Here is a 24,025-nt window from a genome sequence, read left to right on the forward strand (position 1 = left end):
CGCCTGCAGAGGGAATCCCGAGGCTTCCCCTGACCGCGACTCTTTGAATCCAAAGTCCCGACACCTGGGAGAGACCCTGCACCCGCAGCCCCCAGGACCTGAAGGACCGGACTTTCACTGGAGAAGTGACCCCCAGGAGTCCCTCTCCCTTGCCCAAGTGGAGGTTTCCCCGAGGAACCCCCCCCTTGCCTGCCTGCAGCGCTGAAGAGATCCCGACATCTCTCATAGACTAACATTGCGAACCCGACGCTTGTTTCTACACTGCACCCGGCCGCCCCCGCGCCGCTGAGGGTGAAATTTCTGTGTGGGCTTGTGTCCCCCCCGGTGCCCTACAAAACCCCCCTGGTCTGCCCTCCGAAGACGCGGGTACTTACCTGCAAGCAGACCGGAACCGGGGCACCCCCTTCTCTCCACTCTAGCCTATGCGTTTTGGGCACCACTTTGAACTCTGCACCTGACCGGCCCTGAGCTGCTGGTGTGGTAACTTTGGGGTTGCTCTGAACCCCCAACGGTGGGCTACCTTGGACCAAGAACCGAACCCTGTAAGTGTCTTACTTACCTGGTAAAACTAACAAAAACTTACCTCCCCCAGGAACTGTGAAAATTGCACTAAGTGTCCACTTTTAAAACAGCTATTTGTCCATAACTTGAAAAGTATACATGCAATTTTTATGATTTGAAGTTCCTAAAGTACTTACCTGCAATACCTTTCGAATGAGATATTACATGTAGAATTTGAACCTGTGGTTCTTAAAATAAACTAAGAAAAGATATTTTTCTATACAAAAACCTATTGGCTGGATTTGTCTCTGAGTGTGTGTACCTCATTTATTGTCTATGTGTATGTACAACAAATGCTTAACACTACTCCTTGGATAAGCCTACTGCTCGACCACACTACCACAAAATAGAGCATTAGTATTATCTATTTTTACCACTATTTTACCTCTAAGGGGAACCCTTGGACTCTGTGCATGCTATTCCTTACTTTGAAATAGCACATACAGAGCCAACTTCCTACATTGGTGGATCAGCGGTGGGGTACAAGACTTTGCATTTGCTGGACTACTCAGCCAATACCTGATCACACGACAAATTCCAAAATTGTCATTAGAAATTGATTTTTGCAATTTGTAAAGTTTTCTAAATTCTTAAAAGTCCTGCTAGGGCCTTGTGTGTTAAGTCCCTGTTTAGCATTTCTTTTAGAGTTTAAAAGTTTGTAAAAGTTTGAATTAGATTCTAGAACCAGTTGTAGATTCTTAAAAAGTATTCCAACTTTTAGAAGCAAAATGTCTAGCACAGATGTGACTGTGGTGGAACTCGACACCACACCTTACCTCCATCTTAAGATGAGGGAGCTAAGGTCACTCTGTAAAATAAAGAAAATAACAATGGGCCCCAAACCTACCAAAATACAGCTACAGGAGCTTTTGGCAGAGTTTGAAAAGGCCAACCCCTCTGAGGGTGGCAACTCAGAGGAAGAGGATAGTGACTTGGAGGACAATTCCCCCCTACCAGTCCTATCTAGGGAGAACAGGGTCCCTCAAACCCTGACTCCTAAAATAATAGTCAGAGATGCTGGTTCCCTCACAGGAGAGACCAACACCTCTGAAATCACTGAGGATAGCCCCAGTGAAGAGGACATCCAGTTAGCCAGGATGGCCAAAAGATTGGCTTTGGAAAGACAGATCCTAGCCATAGAGAGGGAAAGACAAGAGATGGGCCTAGGACCCATCAATGGTGGCAGCAACATAAATAGGGTCAGAGATTCTCCTGACATGTTGAAAATCCCTAAAGGGATTGTAACTAAATATGAAGATGGTGATGACATCACCAAATGGTTCACAGCTTTTGAGAGGGCTTGTGTAACCAGAAAAGTGAACAGATCTCACTGGGGTGCTCTCCTTTGGGAAATGTTCACTGGAAAGTTTAGGGATAGACTCCTCACACTCTCTGGAAAAGATGCAGAATCTTATGACCTCATGAAGGGTACCCTGATTGAGGGCTTTGGATTCTCCACTGAGGAGTATAGAATTAGATTCAGGGGGGCTCAAAAATCCTCGAGCCAGACCTGGGTTGATTTTGTAGACTACTCAGTAAAAACACTAGATGGTTGGTTAACTGGAAATGAAGTGTGTGACTATGTTGGGCTTTATAATTTGTTTATGAAAGAACACATTTTAAGTAACTGCTTCAATGAAAAGTTGCATCAGTATCTGGTAGACCTAGGTCCAATTTCTCCCCAAGAATTGGGAAAGAAGGCAGACCACTGGGTCAAGACTAGGGTAACCAAAACTTCCACTGGGGGTGACCAAAAGAAAGGGGTTACAAAAACTCCCCAGGAGAAAGTGGGTAACACTAGAAACAAAGAAAAAGAGTCCTCTGTAGGCCCCCAAAAACCAGAACAGGTGGGTGGGCCCCAAGACACAACCCAAAACAAAGGTGGGTACCAGGGTAAGAACTGGGATGCCACTAAGGCATGGTGCCACAACTGTAAACAGTCTGGGCACCACACCAAGGACACTTCTTGTCCCAAAAACAAACCCCAGAACAAAATTCCAGGGGTAACCAGTGTAGCCATGGGTGATGACTCCTCAGATGAGGAGGTCTTCCTAGCCTTCAACTGGAAACAGGGCCCAACAGGTGAGTTGGAGATTCCAGAGGGAAGTAGACACTTCCACCACCTACTGGTGAATGGAATCCCAACCACTGCCCTGAGAGACACTTGTGCCAGTCACACTATTGTGCATGACAGGCTGGTGCTCTCAAACCAGTACATCCCAGGTGAGACTGCCAGGGTAAGAGTTAGCCTAGACAGGGTCACTAAGAGGCCTGTGGCTTTAGTGCCCATAGAAGTGGGTGGCACTCTTAGCTGGAGAAGGGTAGTAGTCAGTACAGACCTCCCCCTTGATTGTCTCCTTGGAAATGACTACCCAGAGGTTAGTCAGAGCCCAAGAGAGAAACTGGTCCAGTGCCAGTCCTCTCCCAAGGATTCTGGAAGTCCTGCCTCTGCAGTAAATGCAAGCAGGCCCCAGAAGAAGAAGAAAAGAAAACAGAGTAGGAAGGGTGGACAACCTTTAGCCAAGGCTACAGCAAGCCAAGGAGATTCTGCTCCAGTAGGGGAGAACTCCAAAAATGGCCCTGATAAAGTCCAACCTGACCCACAAGAAGTCCTGGCTAGTCAGGCAACTGTTAAACCTGAGTGGGTGGCTCCTCAGCTAACAGAAGAAAGAGTGGAAGAAGGGTGTTTACTACAAGATGTGGTAACCCCCCACTCCAATACAGCAGACAGGCAACCTGAACCCAAAGAAGCCTGTAACTTAGCCCCTTCCCTTTTAGGTGAAGAGCTAAAGGTGTGGTTCTGGGCACTGACAGCTGTCAGTGGCCTCTGCTGGGTGTTAGCCTTTATGGCTGCACTATCCTTAGCATGGTGGTCTGACCCCATGCCAAATAGCAAGTTAGGCCCCCTGACCCTATTGGTCATGGTGGGGTTACTCCAGCTCTGGGTAACCTCTCTGGGTAAGCTAGGGGTGACCCTGGCCAAGATAAGGTTAGCAGAGGTGGACACCTCTAAGACCAAAATAGAAAGAATGGGTGGAGACATTGAAGAGGCAGACAAGAGGCAATTCAGACTAGGTCCTATCACTGTGGAAGTGGGTCAGTTCCCCAAAGGGAATGACCTGAACAGAAGGATGTAAGGCAGAGTAGGCCCTGCAACTAACCAGCCTATTTCTCCTACTCTTCCTCGCCTGACAGACTAGGAAGACTCTCCCAGCTTGGGCTGAGTCTCCTGGCCTGTGGGCTGGGGGGGGGGCTTGTGTAAAGAAATGGCTCCCTGTTGCAGTTACCCCCCACTTTTTGCCTGATACTGATGCTGACTTGACTGAGAAGAGTGCTGGGACCCTGCTAACCAGGCCCCAGCACCAGTGTTCCTTCACCTAAAATGTACCATTGTATCCACAATTGGCACACCCTGGCATTCAGATAAGTCCCTTGTAACTGGTACTTCTAGTACCAAGGGCCCTGATGCCAAGAAAGGTCTCTAAGGGCTGCAGCATGTCTTATGCCACCCTAGAGACCCCTCACTCAGCACAGACACACTGCTTACAAGCCTGTGTGTGCTAGTGAGAACAAAATGAGTAAGTCGACATGGCACTCCCCTCAGGGTGCCATGCCAGCCTCTCACTGCCTATGCAGTATAGGTAAGACACCCCTCTAGCAGGCCTTACAGCCCTAAGGCAGGGTGCACTATACCATAGGTGAGGGTACCAGTGCATGAGCACTGTGCCCCTACAGTGTCTAAACAAAACCTTAGACATTGTAAGTGCAGGGTAGCCATAAGAGTATATGGTCTGGGAGTCTGTTTTACACGAACTCCACAGCACCATAATGGCTACACTGAAAACTGGGAAGTTTGGTATCAAACTTCTCAGCACAATAAATGCACACTGATGCCAGTGTACATTTTATTGTAAAATACACCACAGAGGGCACCTTAGAGGTGCCCCCTGAAACTTAACCAACTATCTGTGTAGGCTGACTGGTTCCAGCAGCCTGCCACACTAGAGACATGTTGCTGGCCCCATGGGGAGAGTGCCTTTGTCACTCTGAGGCCAGTAACAAAGCCTGCACTGGGTGGAGATGCTAACACCTCCCCCAGGCAGGAGCTGTGACACCTGGCGGTGAGCCTCAAAGGCTCACCCCTTTGTCACAGCCCAGCAGGGCACTCCAGCTTAGTGGAGTTGCCCGCCCCCTCCGGCCACGGCCCCCACTTTTGGCGGCAAGGCTGGAGGGAACAAAGAAAGCTACAAGGAGGAGTCACTGACCAGTCAGGACAGCCCCTAAGGTGTCCTGAGCTGAAGTGACTAACTTTTAGAAATCCTCCATCTTGCAGATGGAGGATTCCCCCAATAGGGTTAGGATTGTGACCCCCTCCCCTTGGGAGGAGGCACAAAGAGGGTGTACCCACCCTCAGGGCTAGTAGCCATTGGCTACTAACCCCCCAGACCTAAACACGCCCTTAAATTTAGTATTTAAGGGCTACCCTGAACCCTAGAAAATTAGATTCCTGCAACTACAAGAAGAAGGACTGCCTAGCTGAAAAACCCCTGCAGAGGAAGACCAGAAGACGACAACTGCCTTGGCTCCAGAAACTCACCGGCCTGTCTCCTGCCTTCCAAAGATCCTGCTCCAGCGACGCCTTCCAAAGGGACCAGCGACCTCGACATCCTCTGAGGACTGCCCCTGCTTCGAAAAGACAAGAAACTCCCGAGGACAGCGGACCTGCTCCAAGAAAAGCTGCAACTTTGTTTCCAGCAGCTTTAAAGAACCCTGCAAGCTCCCCGCAAGAAGCGTGAGACTTGCAACACTGCACCCGGCGACCCCGACTCGGCTGGTGGAGATCCAATACCTCAGGAGGGACCCCAGGACTACTCTGATACTGTGAGTACCAAAACCTGTCCCCCCTGAGCCCCCACAGCGCCGCCTGCAGAGGGAATCCCGAGGCTTCCCCTGACCGCGACTCTTTGAATCCAAAGTCCCGACACCTGGGAGAGACCCTGCACCCGCAGCCCCCAGGACCTGAAGGACCGGACTTTCACTGGAGAAGTGACCCCCAGGAGTCCCTCTCCCTTGCCCAAGTGGAGGTTTCCCCGAGGAACCCCCCCCTTGCCTGCCTGCAGCGCTGAAGAGATCCCGAGATCTCTCATAGACTAACATTGCGAACCCGACGCTTGTTTCTACACTGCACCCGGCCGCCCCCGCGCCGCTGAGGGTGAAATTTCTGTGTGGGCTTGTGTCCCCCCCGGTGCCCTACAAAACCCCCCTGGTCTGCCCTCCGAAGACGCGGGTACTTACCTGCAAGCAGACCGGAACCGGGGCACCCCCTTCTCTCCACTCTAGCCTATGCGTTTTGGGCACCACTTTGAACTCTGCACCTGACCGGCCCTGAGCTGCTGGTGTGGTAACTTTGGGGTTGCTCTGAACCCCCAACGGTGGGCTACCTTGGACCAAGAACCGAACCCTGTAAGTGTCTTACTTACCTGGTAAAACTAACAAAAACTTACCTCCCCCAGGAACTGTGAAAATTGCACTAAGTGTCCACTTTTAAAACAGCTATTTGTCCATAACTTGAAAAGTATACATGCAATTTTTATGATTTGAAGTTCCTAAAGTACTTACCTGCAATACCTTTCGAATGAGATATTACATGTAGAATTTGAACCTGTGGTTCTTAAAATAAACTAAGAAAAGATATTTTTCTATACAAAAACCTATTGGCTGGATTTGTCTCTGAGTGTGTGTACCTCATTTATTGTCTATGTGTATGTACAACAAATGCTTAACACTACTCCTTGGATAAGCCTACTGCTCGACCACACTACCACAAAATAGAGCATTAGTATTATCTATTTTTACCACTATTTTACCTCTAAGGGGAACCCTTGGACTCTGTGCATGCTATTCCTTACTTTGAAATAGCACATACAGAGCCAACTTCCTACAATAATGTTGCAGCATTGCCAAGGGATCATCCTGATTGTGACTGTTTCTTCAAGATTCAGCCGGTCCTTGATCATTTTGTAGATTGCTTTTCAGAGGTCTATGGTCAAGGGAAAGAAATAGCTGTGAATAATCTGTTGGTCCTGTTCAGGGGCCATTTGGATTTTAGGTAGTACATTTTAGCAGGAGGGAACGTTATGGAATTAAGATGTATATGCTGCCTGAGAGTAGTACTGGGTAGATCTATAATTTCAAGGTGTACACTGTTAGGGATTCTGCTATAGACCACCTTCCCAAACCCGGTTGTCAGTCAACTTTTGAAGTCAGTTAGAAAATTGTGTGAAACAAAAGTCACTATGTATACGTAGATAACTTCTACACTAATGTGCAATTGTTCGAGGAAATGTTCACAGTGAACACTGTTGCATGTGGCACAATCTGCTCCAATGGTAAAGGTTGGCCTAAAGAGCTTGTATGTAAAGAAGTATGTATGTACAAAAATCAGAAGGGACACTGCAGTGCCTTGCACAGGGACTAACTTCTAGCTGTGGAATGTTCGGACAGGCGAGATGGCCACATTCTGACAACCATTCATGATGAAAGTACTTCATGTGTTACTGTTTGGGGTCAGATTGCTGAAGGGCGCAAACCTGTGTGCATTTTAGACTACAATGAGCACATGGGTGGTGTAGATAGAATGGATCAGAGGTTGGTGCCTTACAGTGCTGTTTGTAAGCCATACATTTGGTATAACAAGTTGGCTGTCCATTTGTTCCATCTGGCAATCTTCAATGCTTTTGTTGTATTCAAAGATTGTCCTTCAGATCCAAAGATGACTTTTGTTCATTTTCAGCAGTCTGTAATAGACAACCTTGTTGCAATGGAGCAGGCAAGTGTTCCTAACTTTCATGTTGTGGAGAGTGTGGCTAGACTGATAGATCACACAACAAAATAAAATGATGGACGAAGTGTTGAAACTTTTTAAACACTCTCAGACATTCTCAGTCACAGATCTGGGTTTAATCCATAGTTATTTTGGTCGCCACGACACCCCAGTTTGGACTCAGCCATATGTAAATCAGTCTTGACCCTGTTCTCCATGGTAACAGTCCAGCCCAAACTGCCAGGCCAGATCCTCCCTATATTGCCACTTTCCCGATTACATTCCTCCCGCACCAAAAAAAAAAAATCTCTCTCTGTACGAGATGTTGAATGTCCGAAGAGGCTTGGGAAAGGATTCGTATGAACTGCCCAGAGTGTCCTTCTAATCCTGGGCATGTTTTAAATTGTACCACGTGCAACTCAAGTACAGCAACCATGAACTGACTGATCTGGATGTTTTTTTTTTGTACAGTTTCACGTTGGTGGTAGTCTGATGTACTTAATCAGACCTGTTGAGTTCGTAGTCCTAGTTGTTCTTTCACCTCCTTTAAATTGGTTTGCGATTTCTTTTTTGTTATAAAAATAAAATGTGTGTTGGCGGTGTGCATGAACTGGTGCTTGGCAGGAAGTGTAGGTTGACTGGCGCTTTGCTGGCAGTTTGCATGGACTGGCGCTTGCCTGGTAACGTACAAGAGCTAGCAAAAGTATTCAAGCTTCACTAACATACCCAAAGAAACAAAGGACCTGATTTAGATATTGGCAGTAACTGTCCTAGTGTCAACTTTGACTGGAAACCCAGCCGCCGCCATGACGGGCCACCCTCCGCATTTAGATGATGGTGGCCCCATAGACGAAAGCCCGCAATTGAACCACCATCTCCACCAAAAAAATACCGCCTGCGTTGACAGTGGGAGAGGGAACAGGGGATGCCAGAGGGTACCCTAATTTGGATGTGCGCTACCACCAAGAAAAACAGTGGTGGTACGACCTCCATGTCGGAGTTGGCGGTTTGGGGGGGTAAAGGAGGGGACTCACCTTTTTTCCCCCCATTCAACCTCCATCTACGACTGGACAACACCTGCTGTCACTGCTGCCACCGACCCAAGTAGAAACCCCCCCCCCCCCACCCTCCCAATCCCCGTCGCTGGACTCTAAGGTAGGGACCCCGCATTGCCAGGGTGCGTTAGGCGGGCACTGCACAGGTCAGGACCACTGCAGGCATATACATGTCACAGTAATTTTTTTAAATCACTGTGACATGTATATGTCGGGGACACAAGTGGGTCAGCCATGGATGGGGGACACACTGGTATGCAATACATTTCACACACATACACAACTGTCATTATGGTGCGGATATTCACTGACATGAATGCTGGTGCCACAATGGCGGTACATTCACACCTGTCAATTGTGTACATGTGTGCACATTGCCAGGGGACCTTAGCCTGTCATGCTGTGGGGGGTGTGTGTGTGTGTGTGTGTGTGTGTGTGTGTGTGTGTGTGTGTATGTGTGTGTGTGTATGTGTGTGTAGTCAGCACATGTATGGGTTTATGTGATGCGACTGGCTGGGTGAGGAGGGAGCTGGAGTGGGTGATATGGTTGTGTGTGTACGTGAGCCACTTGCATGTGAGACCAATGTTGTTGTGTATGTTGTGTTGCCCTGTGACACATCCAGGTAGGTGGTGCGTGGCGGACGTGGTTGTGATGTGTATAGTTGTGCTAGCGTGTGAGTGTGCTTATGAAGTGGAGTGTGCAGTTGTGTTGATGGTTGTGTTGTGTGAGTGTAGGATGTCAATTTGTGTTTTCGGTATGTACGGGTTGTGCTGTGTCAGAATGGCAATGGGTTGTGTGAATATCGTGTGTTGTGTAGTGTAGGGATACACATATGACTAAGGTAGAGTGTGTGTCACTTACCTCTCTTCCATAACCCCTGCCATTGTACGAAGTCCATTGGGTCCCATCGCCATCTCCCTTGTCAACAATCCACCACCACTCAATCCACTTCCAGAGCTGTAACATCTAAATACAGTAGACAGAAGACAGTCGACTTGACCCGGCTTGGCCGTGCAACTGCCAAGATGTAAATCAGGCCCAAAGTATGTTTGGTATTATATACACTAAAATGTTTAAGTCCAGGTTCCAAAAAACACAGAAAATATCAACTCTGGAAACATTTCACTATTTAAAAAATAAGAAAAAAAACGGGACAGCATGGAAAAAAAGAATTTGGGTTTCTGGCCCCATCACATGGAATTGTCTTTTTAAGCATTTAGAAAACATCAGACTTCTTAATCTTCTAACAGTGCAGAGTCCAATGTAAACTGCCATGTAGATGATGTTTACTTAAGTAACATAAGTTTCACAAATAAAGCACAGATCAAAAGTAGAGGACATCTGGAACTAATACAAGTACCTGTTTAGCACAAAGTTGGAGGAAAAAAGCATAAAGAAACTCCATTCATTTCCTTGGCAAGCATAACCAAGATTGGCAATTTCCCATGCCAGTCTACCTAGGCCAGCTCCAGGTACCAGAACTTCCACTTTCGATAAGTCACTGTAACGAAGTAAAAATTATAACAAAGGTTTACACTACTTGCAATCATAATGCTACAACAGACGTTAAGTAAATACAGGCTTCAGCGTATGCATTTTTTAACCTTCACCAAAACTCTGGAAGCTCATGCAACATGTGTCACAAAAACATGATTTTTCCACCTGAAAACCTTGCACTGGATGTTTCCATTTCACAACTTTACTCAGAGACTACCATCAATGCGTTTGTACATTCCAGATTGGATTACACAAATGCAATATTCCTAAGGAAATTGTTGCACACTTTTACCAAATGACAACAAGTTTAAAATGCTGCTGCCTGACTCCTGCTCAGACTAAATAGATATGAGTACATTTGTGATATTCTGCACAAATTACACTGATAACCTATCAGGAAATCAGTCCAATGCAATGCAGCATATATTGTTTACCATGCATTCCATGTATTGGGACCAACACATTTTCAACACAAAATGTGTGAAATATGAACCCTTTTCAGCTCCAACACTCCTTTGCCCTGCAGCTAGTCACTACGTAATTCAAAATAAAGCAACCACCTGCAAAGCCAATAGGCCTCACAGATGGCTTTGCTAATGTTAGACTGTAAGGTATAGTTTAAAAAGTAAAAGAAAAAACATAAAAAAATACTGAAGGAAAAGCAAACATTTATCTTATAGTAGCTCAAAATGTACATTCAATGTTTTCCATTTGTATAATTAGCTTGGGGTATTTTACAATTGCACGCTACCTGTCAATTTGTGACCAACATCACTGTCAAATCTGACAAAAGCCCTTTTTGCTAAGTATCATAAAACAAATCTCATAAGATTGCTCTTCGAGTATAAATTTGTGCGCCTATGCATCCCAGTTGCAGTCATTTTCCCTATTTCAACAATGGTAAGAGATTCAGGATGTCTGAGAGCTTATCAATAGAGCTTAATAAATAATAATAATGCAATAGTGCTCCCTCGACCAGGAAAAAAAGATCAATTATGCAGCTCGTTCTGATGAACAGTGCTATTGAATGTAGATGAAAAATAAATTAAGTGACTGGTTTAAAGGTTGTCCAGGTTTCTACCAGAAATTATCCATATAGATCAAGCAGGATGTACCTCACATACACAAATTATAACAATATATAACTAACAGCTCATCTTGTCGAAAAGGCTACAAAAATAAATAAATAATTAAAAATAGACTCAAGGACATTGGCACTGGGCACTGAAAAAGCCTTCCGAGTGTGGTCATTTATTATGGAAATTATGCTGAAGTTTTGATTGGGGGACTCATGGGTTACAGTGATGTAGTATGTGCAGAGCTTGGTGCCAGGACTCCACTTACTGATCTTTTTCTCTGATGATCTTTGGATACATCGAAGAACAAGGTAGGGTGTGCCCAGCATCAGTGATACTTTCTGCAATGGCTGCACCCTTGTCAATAGATTAGAGGTAATCAAGAGAAATAATGGAATTAATTTCGGAGGTAATGAACACAAGATATTGTTGCTCACCGTTGACATCTTGGTATATATTATATATAACTTTGTAGACTGTTAAAAGAAATCAGTAAGGCCTTGTTTTAGAAAGTGAAGACCGTGAATTCATTGTAATGTGCCTAGGCCTATATAACAAAATGCAAAGCTTACTTGAAAGCAAAAACACTAACATAGCTGAAAGATTCATAAAATCCTTGTTAACATAAAATTCTAATGCAAAGGGGCTGTACTTATCCAACAAGCAAACACTAATTGCAGGTAAGACTAAATACTTAAGCACATAGAAACAGTTGCACATCTCTTGGCTGGGCAGCAACTATAAAAGTGCAATTTGTACTCCGACTCCTACACATTTGTCAAGCGCTCTAGATGAGAATAGGAAACCCCATTTTCAAGCCCTTCACAGAGCTGGACTTCAGATTTTTTTTAATGATTTTTTAATTTTTTTTAAACACATCAGGAGTCATTGCATTGTGGGAGGCATATCTGGATTCTTAACTTCACACTAAAATTTTCAGTCTTTTAGTTCGTAGTTACTGCCAGGTAAGCATTATTTGAAGTGTCTTAAGTAGAAGAGTGTGTGAGAGTGTGAGTGTGAGTGAGTGTGAGAGTGTGAGAGTGTGTGCGTGTGCACATACACGTCTACATTGATATAAAAAATATATTGTGTTTTCTTAAACAGTAATCCTAGTTTAAAATAAATGTAATTATTTTTAAATTAAAAACTTCATTTGGAATATTTAAATTGAGTGCATAGAGAATAACTTCAAATATAATGTAATATTTATTAAAATTAATGTAGTTTACATTTTAAAATAGAATTTAAAATCTGGGTATATGATTTTGAATTATTTTAGGGTTTTCAAGGACGGCTAGTGTTTAAGGGTATTTTAGGGTTGAAGGATAAGCAGCCCAAATGGGTAGCAAGGAGTGTTAGGGTTCAGGGAAGGACAATGTAGGGGTAGTAAGGAGATTTTATGACTCAGCCAAGGGTAGTGTACAGGGGTAGTAAGGAAGTTTTATGGCTCAGAGATGTTTAGGAGAAGTCTTTTTTGGGGATCAAGGATGGGTAGTTACATTTACATATTAATTAAAAATGTAATTAATTGTAAAGTAATATTTACTTTTGTATTTACATTATTAACCCAACATTACTCACTAAATTTCCAATTTAACTATTTGCTTAAATTATGTTTAATTATATGCAGCGTTTTAATATATTTTTAATTTAATTTTAAGTTAGAAATGTACATTTATAACTATACAATTCAATTAAAAAAAACTACCTTTCAAGTTTAGGCACCTGGAAAAATTAACAGACCAATCACAACTGCATGGAGGGCAAGCACTTTTTAGGTCGCAGCCTACCAGACAGCATAGCTGTCTGGTTTGCTAATGCACAGTGGAGACTTTCAGAAAGCTATTTCACCTGTTGATTACCATTCGCTTTGTGGTTTTAGAACTCCCATTTTCTGGGTTTCTATTTGTGGGCTTTATTAGCTTTAAGGTCTCTAGGTTCAGTTAATCCCTTCAGTATCCTAAACCGCGTTTACGGTATACTTTCACGAACCCCCTTTCTGTAAGCAGGCCTTTAAATCTTTTTAAATATTTTGTCACATTTGCTGTGCACTGAAAGACTGAGGTCATATGTCAGGCGCTGTCTTCCAAGGGCACTTGTTTACTTTACTTTCTCGGACTCCAAAGTGAGAGGATTTAAGTGGCGAACTTGCTGGATACTGGGGGTAGGAAAGAGGTTTCTCCTAGCACACAAACACATTTAAATGAACTGTGTAAGTATTATAGTAAGAATATATCAGAATTAGGAACACAAAGAAAGCACTTTTTTTTGTTATTTATCATGCGTGTTGCAAACAAATACTTTAATATGAACAAAACAATCATTACACTAGGAAGCAATTTCCATACATTTTCGTTTGGGCTCTGTATAGTTTCAACAGAAAAACAGTATGTCTGTGCAATGTAATGCTCATTTGAACAGAAAATGTGTTGTCGGTAATGGCAGTGCGCTACCATGCCATGCATACTCTGCTCTATGCCACTCCACTCTACACTACACCACTCCACACCCCTACACTCTACTCTGCACCACTTCAATTTATACCTCTCTACTCTACGCTATGTCAATGCACTCTTCGCCACTCTACTCTACACCACTGCACTCTTCGCCACTGTACTCTACACTGTTCCAGTCAAGGCCACGCCAATCTGCTCTGCCCAACTCCATTCTATGCCACTGCACCCCATGCCACCTTGCACCACTGCACTCAATGCCACTGCACTCCATGCCAACACATTCTACGCTAATGCTTTACTCTAACACTCAACTCTAGGCCCCTCCTCTCTACGTCAATAAAGTGTTAGCCACTGTAATATACTCTTCACCACTGCACTCTACAAAACTTCACTTTAAACCATTAAACTCTATGCCACTCTATGCAACTGCACTCTACCCTCCACTTCACTCAAAAACAATCTACTCTTCGCCAATGCACTCTACGTCACTCTGGCCACAGCACTCTACTCTTAACCACTGCACTCTACACAAGTGCACTCCTTGTCACTGCACTCTACTCTGCACTACTCCATTGCATTCTCTGCACTCTACAGCACTATACTCTACTCTGCACCACTCTATGCTACTCTACTCAGCACAACTCTAAGCTACTGCACTCTATGCCACTAGACTTCATTATGCGCCACTGCAATCAATGCCGCTCGACTTCACTCTGCGCCACTCCACGCACCACTTTAATCTATGCAACTGCATTCTACGATGCTGCATTGTATGCTGCTGAATTCAATGCCACTGCAGTATATGCCACTCCACACTATGCCACTCCAATACACAACACTGTCACTCATTCTACTCTTCGCCATTCTACTCTATGACACTCCATGTGACTCTCGTCTATGCCACTAACTTTTACCCATGCCGAACAGAAGCCACACTGATGTACCACATGGCTAAAACACATTGGCAAAGTCAATAGCTCCTGCATAGGCGAGACCTACTGGCTTTTCCAATGCTCATTTTATGGACTGCGTAAAACCTATGCCCAATCAAAAAGAATTCCTGGCTCCCAACATGTGGGCAGAGCCAAAGCCCTTCTGTAATGATGCTCATATAATTGTCTACCAACAACTGCATTGTCAGGTACAGACCATAAAAAAGTACCTCCCGAAGAGGGCTAACAGGAGGCTGTACGTGGTCCATGCTCCACGAACTGAGTGACACAGCAAGAGAAAGTGAAAATGGGAGGTGCTGATCAAGGAGAACCAAGGAAGAGTGACCTTGAAACCAAGTAATGGTAAAGGGCAGGATCTATGCCCTTAAGTGTTTGTTTGTTTTTAGAACATTTTTAAAGAATACACTTGCAAGTGAGTGCATGCACCTTCTGAGGCCAGACCTGAAAAAGAAAAAAAGGGGTAGATGACTTTTCCTTGTTCTTTTCCTGATCTACATTATAATCCAGATTCTCTATTCCCCTTCCCCTAACCTCCCTCCCCCTGCAAGCAGTTTGGAAGCAATTCCAGCCTGGCGGGGAACTGTAGGATTCTATCAGATGTTAAAAAGGAACAGATCTGCAGATTGAATAAGAGGACAGATTTAGGTACAACCAGTTCAGACACCAAGCACTGCATTCTGCTTTGGCAGCAACATGAGGAAAAAATTAAATGGATTAGTTCCTTGCAACAGAATGTGGCACAAAACGGCTTGGTTTTAACATACCAAGAGGACTGATCAAGGCAGTTATGTTTGAGAGGGTGGGAACACAGGAAATAAATAAATAACCTGATAGGTGGTAAATTCTGTGGTGAGATGTAATAACATTTAAAAAATCAGTGTCCCACCTGGATACAAACCATGATAGGATTGTACTTAATGGCAGAGAAATCATGTAAAATATTTCTTGGGTATTCAGAAAGGTGCTGGAGGGGTCGTGGAGGGGAAATTAACTTTATACACATTTGGCGAGAGTACCCCACATCTTCTGGAAAAATGTTATGGCAGCACCTAAAGCAGGTTTCTCCAATGTGTAGCTCATGAGCTACTGGTAACTCTCTAGCTACCTTTAACCTGTTCTGTGCCTTGGACGAGATGATCTCGTCCAAGGCTACAGTTCCCCTGTGCCTTGGACGAGATCATCTCGTCCATGGCACAGGGGAACTTGGGGGCGCGCTAGCGCGCCCCCCGTGCACCCCCCTTCCCCCCCCAGGCGGGGATGGAAGGGGAAGACCTTCCCCTTCCACCCCCGCCCCCCCCACGGCAATCCGATGACGTCAGCGCGCGCTCAGCGCGCTGACGTCATCGAGTGTTGCCGGCGCGCTGGAAGCCATTTGCTTCCAGCGCGTCTTCGGAGCAGGAGCTCTAAGGTGAGTCCTCTCCGTTTTTGGGGGGCGGGGGGTTTGAGAAAACAGACATGGGGGGAAAGGAAAGGGTTTTTCCTTTCCCCCTGTGTCTGTTTTCTCAAGATTCCTGCTCCACGATCGCGGGCAGGGCCCGCGATCGTGGAGCAGGAATCTCCACTAGCCACCAGGGATTTTCTGTTTGACTAAATTTGGGGGCGACCCCTTGGGCAAGGGTCGCCCCCCCCCGGGGGCAATTTTTATTTGGATTTCGCCCCCCCCCCTGGGGGCAGATCGGCCGTTTTTTCGGCGGATCTGCTCCCAGGGGGGGGCGAAAACCACTAGACACCAGGGATGTATTGTTTTATGTTTGTTTTTGGGGGCGACCCCTTGGGCAAGGGTCGCCCCCCCCGGGGGCAATTTTTATTTGTATTTCGCCCCCCCCTGGGGGCAGATCGGCCGTTTTTTCGGCAGATCTGCCCCCAGGGGGGCGAAAACCACTAGACACCAGGGATATCGTTTTTTGTGTGTGTTTTTGGGGGCGACCCCTTGGGCAAGGGTCGCCCCCCCCCCGGGGGCAATTTTTATTTGTATTTCGCCCCCCCCCCTGGGGTCAGATTCGCCGATTTTTCGGCGGATCTGCCCCCAGGGGGGGGCGAAAACCACTAGACACCAGGGATATATTTTTTTATGTTTGTTTTTGGGGGCGACCCCTTGGGCAAGGGTCGCCCCCCCCCCCCGGGGCAATTTTTATTTGTATTTCGCCCCCCCCTGGGGGCAGATCGGCCGTTTTTTCGGCGGATCTGCCCCCAGGGGGGGGCGAAAACCACTAGACACCAGGGATATCGTTTTTTGTGTGTGTTTTTGGGGGCGACCCCTTGGGGAAGGGTCGCCCCCTGAAAGGGGGCACAGAGGTGTTGCCCATTTCTGCCCCCCTTGGGGTCCGATTGGCCAATTCTTTTACGCCCATCTACCCCGAGGGGGGCAGGATCCACTTAGGTACCAGGGACAACTTCTAAGTTCTTGGTGGTGGGGTGTTTGTCAACTGGCAAAGTATTTGTATTTGTGATTATAACAATTTATTTCTTCTTTTTCTTCTAGTTCAACGCTTTTGCTTCCTTTGCTGTGGATCTTTGAGGTTTTGGCAGTAGTTGTCCAGTGGTTTGCATAGTTGCATGTTTTAGGTAAGTGAACGCAATTTACTCCAAAGGAGTATTGTTGACATGTTTGTAGGTGGTGTACTAAATGCAGTATTGTGTGTTTGACATTGTCCTTAGATTTGAGCACAGTGGTGTTTGTGTTGTCATATGTCTAAATTGCTTTTTTCTTTTTTCTTTTTAGTGGGATATCATTGGTGATTGCAGAGTAGTTGCTTGGTGAGTAGCTATTTCAGGCAACTGTGTGGTATAGTTTTTTGTAGTACATAACTCTTTGTGATAAAGCTACACTTTGTTCATTACTTATTTTAGTGCTAGTTGTTGTTGGCAATCCATTTGTTGTTAGGATCATGGCTAGCCGCAAAGTGACCGCTCAGCAGGTTGTTCGCATGCTCTTTGAGTCGTCTTCAGACCATGATTACGACACTGACTCTGCATCTGAGGCAGAGGAGGAAGCAGGAGATTCTGGAAGTGAGTTTTCTGTCCAAGAGCATTCTTCTGATGAGGAAGCTACTCTCAGTGCAGATGAAGGGCCTGTGTTAGAGGAGGACATTGATGTGCCAAGAGTGCAGCAGCCTGGGGCTGCAGGGTTTCCCATTGGAAGACCTGACACCTGGATTGCCCCAAACATGGAGCAGCCACAGTTACCTGCATTTACTGGTCTCCCAGGGTGTAGAGTTAATACGGAAAACTTTCTGCCTGTCCAATTCTTTCACTTGTTTATGGACGATGTATTTTTGGAAGAGATTGTGGAGCAGACAAATGTGTATGCAGAGCAATATTTGCGGGACAACGCTGCCAGACTTAAGCCTCAGTCTAGAGCTACTCATTGGGTTCCCACATATCTGGAAGAGATGAAAAGGTTTTTAGGTTTGACTTTTTTGATGGGGTTGATCAGGAAGCCGTCACTGGCTTCTTATTGGTCTACTAGTCCCTTGATGGCAACTGCTATATTTCCTGCAACTATGACACGTAATCGGTATTTGCTTCTTCTTCGTATGCTGCATTTTGTAGACAATGCTTTAGCCTTGCCACGAGATCACCCTGATTGTGACCGCCTTTTTAAGATTAGGCCTGTCCTTGATCATTTTGTGGATCGGTTTTCAGAGGTCTATGTTCCAGGCAAAGAGATAAGTGTGGACGAGTCTTTGGTCCTTTTCAAGGGGCGTTTAGTTTTTAAGCAGTACATCCCTAGTAAGAGGGCACGGTATGGGATTAAATTGTATCTGCTGTCAGAAAGCAGTACAGGATATGTTTATAATTTCCGGGTCTACACTGGTAGGGATTCCAGTATTGACCCTCCTGGTTGTCCGGCCACTTTTGGAGTTAGCGGAAAAATTGTGTGGGAACTTGCTAGACGGCTGTTTAACAAAGGTCACCATTTGTACGTAGATAATTTCTACACTGGAGTGCAGTTGTTCAAGGAGTTGTTTAGGGTGGACACTGTTGCTTGTGGCACAATCCGTTCTAACCGCAAAGGCTATCCAAGGGAGCTTGTCTGTAAAAAACTTGAGAGGGGACAGTGCAGTGCCTTGCGGAATAATGAGCTGTTAGCTATGAAATTTTCAGACAGGAGGGATGTGTACATGCTATCGACCATCCACGATGAGAGTACTTCCCCTGTGGCTGTTTGGGGTCAGGTTGCGGAAGTGCGCAAACCTGCGTGCATTTTGGACTACAATAGGCACATGGGTGGTGTTGATAGAGTAGATCAGAGGTTGGAACCTTACACTGCTCTTCGTAAGTCGTATGTGTGGTATAAAAAGTTGGCCCTACATTTATTTCATTTGGCAACTTTTAATGCCTTTATTGTATACAAGGATTGTTCACCTGAGTCAAGGATGACTTTTGTTAAATTTCAGGAGTCGGTGATAGAAAGCCTTATTGTGGTGGAACCGGCAAGAGTTCCTAGAGTAGAAGTGGTGGAGGATGTGGCTAGATTGAAAGATCGGCACTTTCCAGATCACATTCCTCCCACTCCCAAAAAAGACATGCCCACAAAGAAATGTAGAGTATGTGCCCGGAGATCAATCCGGAGGGAGAGCCGGATGTACTGCCCCGAATGCCCTTCAAAGCCTGGGCTGTGTGTGCCCAGCTGTTTTAGAAGTTACCACACAAGGAAAAACTTTTGGGAAATACCGTGAGCGTAAGCTGTCTGTTTTATATTTTCATATGTTTCACGGTTGGCATCTGTCGTGTATTTAGTTTGAGGTTTTGTGTTTGTAGTTTAGTGCCTATTTTATAATTAGTAGTTTATTTGTTGTTTATAAATTAAAAAAAGTGATTGCGGTGTGCGTGGGGTGGCGCTTGGCTGGCGGTGTGCGTGGGGTGGCGCTTGGCTGGCGGTGCCAGCCAAACGGCAGTCCACACTCCCATCAGCTGGTGTGATTCTTGTATCAGGCATGTGGGCGTATGTAAGTGATGGGCCCTTGAGTGGCGCGGTCTGTCGATGTGAGTGTTGTAATGTGCTGGGCCCGTGGCTGGCGGTGTGAATGGTCTTGTGCGTGTCATGTATGAAAGGTGTGTGAATGGACTGTAAAGCGGTTGGTGCCTTGTCGCGGCTTTACAGCTCACGAGCTGTGAGTCATTGGTTCACTTTTTTGCCTTTCAGTTATTAGCAGTGCATTTCATTTTTGTGAAATCTCTTGTTAATAAAATTTGATCCACTGAACCATCACTCACCCTCGTGCCAAATCCAACCAGTATGTGTTGTAAAAAATGACAAAACCTGCTCCGCTGTAATCAGGCGTCGCAGCACACCTGTGACACGCTAGGTGCCTCGGGTGGGACCCCGATGATGAAGCATGCCACCAACTTGGTTGGTGGGTGAGGGGTCTTCTTCACATAACCTAAGTGTGTTTCTTTTCACTATTTTAGTGTTTGGCACATCACGGACGTATGTGCACACATCAAAATGATATATTGCAAAAATACCTCTCCCTTCTATCTCTTCAGGTTTTGGGCCTTATTCTGTTGCAGGCACCTGGCCCACCCACACAAGTGAGGTATCATTTTTATCGGGAGACTTGGGGGAATGGTGGGTGGAAGGAAATTTGTGGCTCCTCTCAGATTCCAGAACTTTCTGCCACAGAAATGAGAGGAAAAAGTGTTTTTTTGGCCAAATTTTGAGGTTTGCAAAGGATTCTGGGTAACAAAACCTGGTCCGAGCCCCGCAAGTCACCCCTCCTTGGATTCCCCTAGGTCTCTAGTTTTCAGAAATGCACAGGTTTGGTAGGTTTCCCTAGGTGCCGGCTGAGCTACAGGCCAAAATCCACAGGTAGGCACTGTTTTCTTCAAAAATTTTGGTTGTGTCCACGTTGCGCTTTGGGGCGTTTCCTGTCGCGGGCGCTAGGCCTACCCACGCAAGTGAGGTATCATTTTTATCGGGAGACGTGGGGGAACGCTGGGTGGAAGGAAATTTGTGGCTCCTCTCAGATTCCAGAACTTTCTGCCACAGAAATGTGAGGAACATGTGTTTTTTTAGCCAATTTTTTAGGTTTGCAAAGGATTCTGGGTAACAGAACCAGGTCCGAGCCCCGCCAGTCACCCCTCCTTGGATTCCCCTAGGTCTCTAGTTTTCAGAAATGTACAGGTTTGGTAGGTTTCCCTAGGTGGCGGCTGAGCTAGAGGCCAAAATCTACAGGTAGTCACTTTGCTAAAAACAGCTCTGTTTTCTGTGATATGTCCACGTTGTGTTTTGGGGCATATCCTGTCGCGGGCGCTAGGCCTACCCACGCAAGTGAGGTATCATTTTTATCGGGAGACGTGGGGGAACGCTGGGTGGAAGGAAATTTGTGGCTCCTCTCAGATTCCAGAACTTTCTGCCACAGAAATGTGAGGAACATGTGTTTTTTTTAGCCAATTTTTTAGGTTTGCAAAGGATTCTGGGTAACAGAACCAGGTCCGAGCCCCGCCAGTCACCCCTCCTTGGATTCCCCTAGGTCTCTAGTTTTCAGAAATGTACAGGTTTGGTAGGTTTCCCTAGGTGGCGGCTGAGCTAGAGGCCAAAATCTACAGGTAGTCACTTTGCTAAAAACAGCTCTGTTTTCTGTGATATGTCCACGTTGTGTTTTGGGGCATATCTTGTCGCGGGCGCTAGGCCTACCCACGCAAGTGAGGTATCATTTTTATCGGGAGACGTGGGGGAACGCTGGGTGGAAGGAAATTTGTGGCTCCTCTCAGATTCCAGAACTTTCTGCAACAGAAATGTGAGGAACATGTGTTTTTTTAGCCAATTTTTTAGGTTTGCAAAGGATTCTGGGTAACAGAACCAGGTCCGAGCCCCGCCAGTCACCCCACCTTGGATTCCCCATGGTCTCTAGTTTTCAGAAATGTACAGGTTTGGTAGGTTTCCCTAGGTGGCGGCTGAGCTAGAGGCCAAAATCTACAGGTAGTCACTTTGCTAAAAACAGCTCTGTTTTCTGTGATATGTCCACGTTGTGTTTTGGGGCATATCCTGTCGCGGGCGCTAGGCCTACCCACGCAAGTGAGGTATCATTTTTATCGGGAGACGTGGGGGAACGCTGGGTGGAAGGAAATTTGTGGCTCCTCTCAGATTCCAGAACTTTCTGCCACAGAAATGTGAGGAACATGTGTTTTTTTAGCCAATTTTTTAGGTTTGCAAAGGATTCTGGGTAACAGAACCAGGTCCGAGCCCCGCCAGTCACCCCTCCTTGGATTCCCCTAGGTCTCTAGTTTTCAGAAATGTACAGGTTTGGTAGGTTTCCCTAGGTGGCGGCTGAGCTAGAGGCCAAAATCTACAGGTAGTCACTTTGCTAAAAACAGCTCTGTTTTCTGTGATATGTCCACGTTGTGTTTTGGGGCATATCCTGTCGCGGGCGCTAGGCCTACCCACGCAAGTGAGGTATCATTTTTATCGGGAGACGTGGGGGAACGCTGGGTGGAAGGAAATTTGTGGCTCCTCTCAGATTCCAGAACTTTCTGCCACAGAAATGTGAGGAACATGTGTTTTTTTAGCCAATTTTTTAGGTTTGCAAAGGATTCTGGGTAACAGAACCAGGTCCGAGCCCCGCCAGTCACCCCTCCTTGGATTCCCCTAGGTCTCTAGTTTTCAGAAATGTACAGGTTTGGTAGGTTTCCCTAGGTGGCGGCTGAGCTAGAGGCCAAAATCTACAGGTAGTCACTTTGCTAAAAACAGCTCTGTTTTCTGTGATATGTCCACGTTGTGTTTTGGGGCATATCTTGTCGCGGGCGCTAGGCCTACCCACGCAAGTGAGGTATCATTTTTATCGGGAGACGTGGGGGAACGCTGGGTGGAAGGAAATTTGTGGCTCCTCTCAGATTCCAGAACTTTCTGCAACAGAAATGTGAGGAACATGTGTTTTTTTTAGCCAATTTTTTAGGTTTGCAAAGGATTCTGGGTAACAGAACCAGGTCCGAGCCCCGCCAGTCACCCCACCTTGGATTCCCCTAGGTCTCTAGTTTTCAGAAATGTACAGGTTTGGTAGGTTTCCCTAGGTGGCGGCTGAGCTAGAGGCCAAAATCTACAGGTAGTCACTTTGCTAAAAACAGCTCTGTTTTCTGTGATATGTCCACGTTGTGTTTTGGGGCATATCCTGTCGCGGGCGCTAGGCCTACCCACACAAGTGAGGTATCGTTTTTATCGGGAGACGTGGGGGAACGCTGGGTGGAAGGAAATTTGTGGCTCCTCTCAGATTCCAGAACTTTCTGCCACAGAAATGTGTGGAACATGTGTTTTTTTAGCTAAATTTTGAGGTTTGCAAAGGATTCTGGGTAACAGAACCTGGTCCGAGCTACACAAGTCACCCCTCCTTGGATTCCCCTAGGTCTCTAGTTTTCAGAAATGCACAGGTTTGGTAGGTTTCCCTAGGTGGCGGCTGAGCTAGAGGCCAAAATCTACAGGTAGTCACTTTGCTAAAAACAGCTCTGTTTTCTGTGATGTGTCCACGTTGTGTTTTGGGGCATATCCTGTCGCGGGCGCTAGGCCTACCCACACAAGTGAGGTACCATTTTTATCGGGAGACTTGGGGGAACATAGATTAGCAAAACAAGTACTATTGCCCCTTGTCTTTCTCTACATTTTTTCCTTCCAAATATAGGAGTGTGTGTAAAAAAGACATCTATTTGAGAAATTCCCTGTAATTCACGTGCTACTATGGTCACCCCGGAATTCAGAGATGTGCAAATAACCACTGCTCCTCAACACCTTATCTTGTGCCCTTTTTGGAAATGCAAAGGTTTTCTTGATAGCAATTTTTTACTCCTTATATTTCAGCAAATGAATTGCTGTATACCCGGTATAGAATGAAAACGCACTGCAGGGTGCAGCTCATTTATTGGCTCTGGGTTCCTCGGGTTCTTGATGAACCTACAAACCCTATATATCCCCGCAACCAGAGGAGTCCAGCAGACGTAACGGTATATTGCTTTCGATAATCTGACATTGCAGGGAAAAGTTACAGAGTAAAACGTAGAGAAAAATTTATGTTTTTTTCACCTCAATTTCAATATTTTTCTTTTTCAGCTGTTATTTTCTGTAGGAAACCCTTGTAGGATCTACACAAATGACCCCTTGCTGAATTCAGAATTTTGTCTACTTTTCAGAAATGTTTAGGTTTCTGGGATCCAGCATTGGTTTCATGACCATTCCTGTCACTGACTGGAAGGAGGCTGAAAGCACAAAAAATTGCACAAATGGGGTATGCCCCAGTAAAATGCCACAATTGTGTTGAAAAATTGGGTTTTCTGATTCAAGTCTGCCTGTTCCTGAAAGCTGGGAAGCTGCTGAGTTTAGCACCACAAACCCTTTGTTGATGCCATTTTCAGGGGAAAAACCACAAGCCTCCTTCTGCAGCCACTTTTTCCAATTTTTTTGAAAAAAACGAAAATTTCACTGTATTTTGGCCAATTTCTTGGCCTCCTTCAGGGGAACCCACAAAGTCTGGGTACCTTTAGAATCCCTAGGATGTTGGAAAAAAAGGACGCAAATTTGGCTTGGTTAGCTTATGTGGACAAAAAGTTATGAGGGCCTAAGCGCGAACTGCCCCGAATAGGCAAAAAAAGGCCTGGCACAGGAGGGGGAAA

At 45.7% G+C, this 24,025-nt stretch overlaps 1 protein-coding gene across 2 annotated transcripts in view; it reads right to left on the reverse strand.

Moving 5' to 3' along the window:
- CARNMT1 (carnosine N-methyltransferase 1) overlaps positions 1–24,025 on the reverse strand; it is a 340,569-nt gene that overhangs the window by 204,528 nt on the left and 112,016 nt on the right. For both annotated transcript variants that reach the window (XM_069229159.1, XM_069229170.1), the window contains one exon: positions 9,801–9,941. In XM_069229159.1, coding sequence (XP_069085260.1) covers positions 9,801–9,941 — 141 coding nt within the window. The remainder of the gene's footprint in view (positions 1–9,800; positions 9,942–24,025) is intronic.

This window comes from Pleurodeles waltl, chromosome 1_1 (assembly GCF_031143425.1).
Source record: "Pleurodeles waltl isolate 20211129_DDA chromosome 1_1, aPleWal1.hap1.20221129, whole genome shotgun sequence".
NCBI classification, from domain to species: Eukaryota; Metazoa; Chordata; class Amphibia; order Caudata; family Salamandridae; genus Pleurodeles; species Pleurodeles waltl.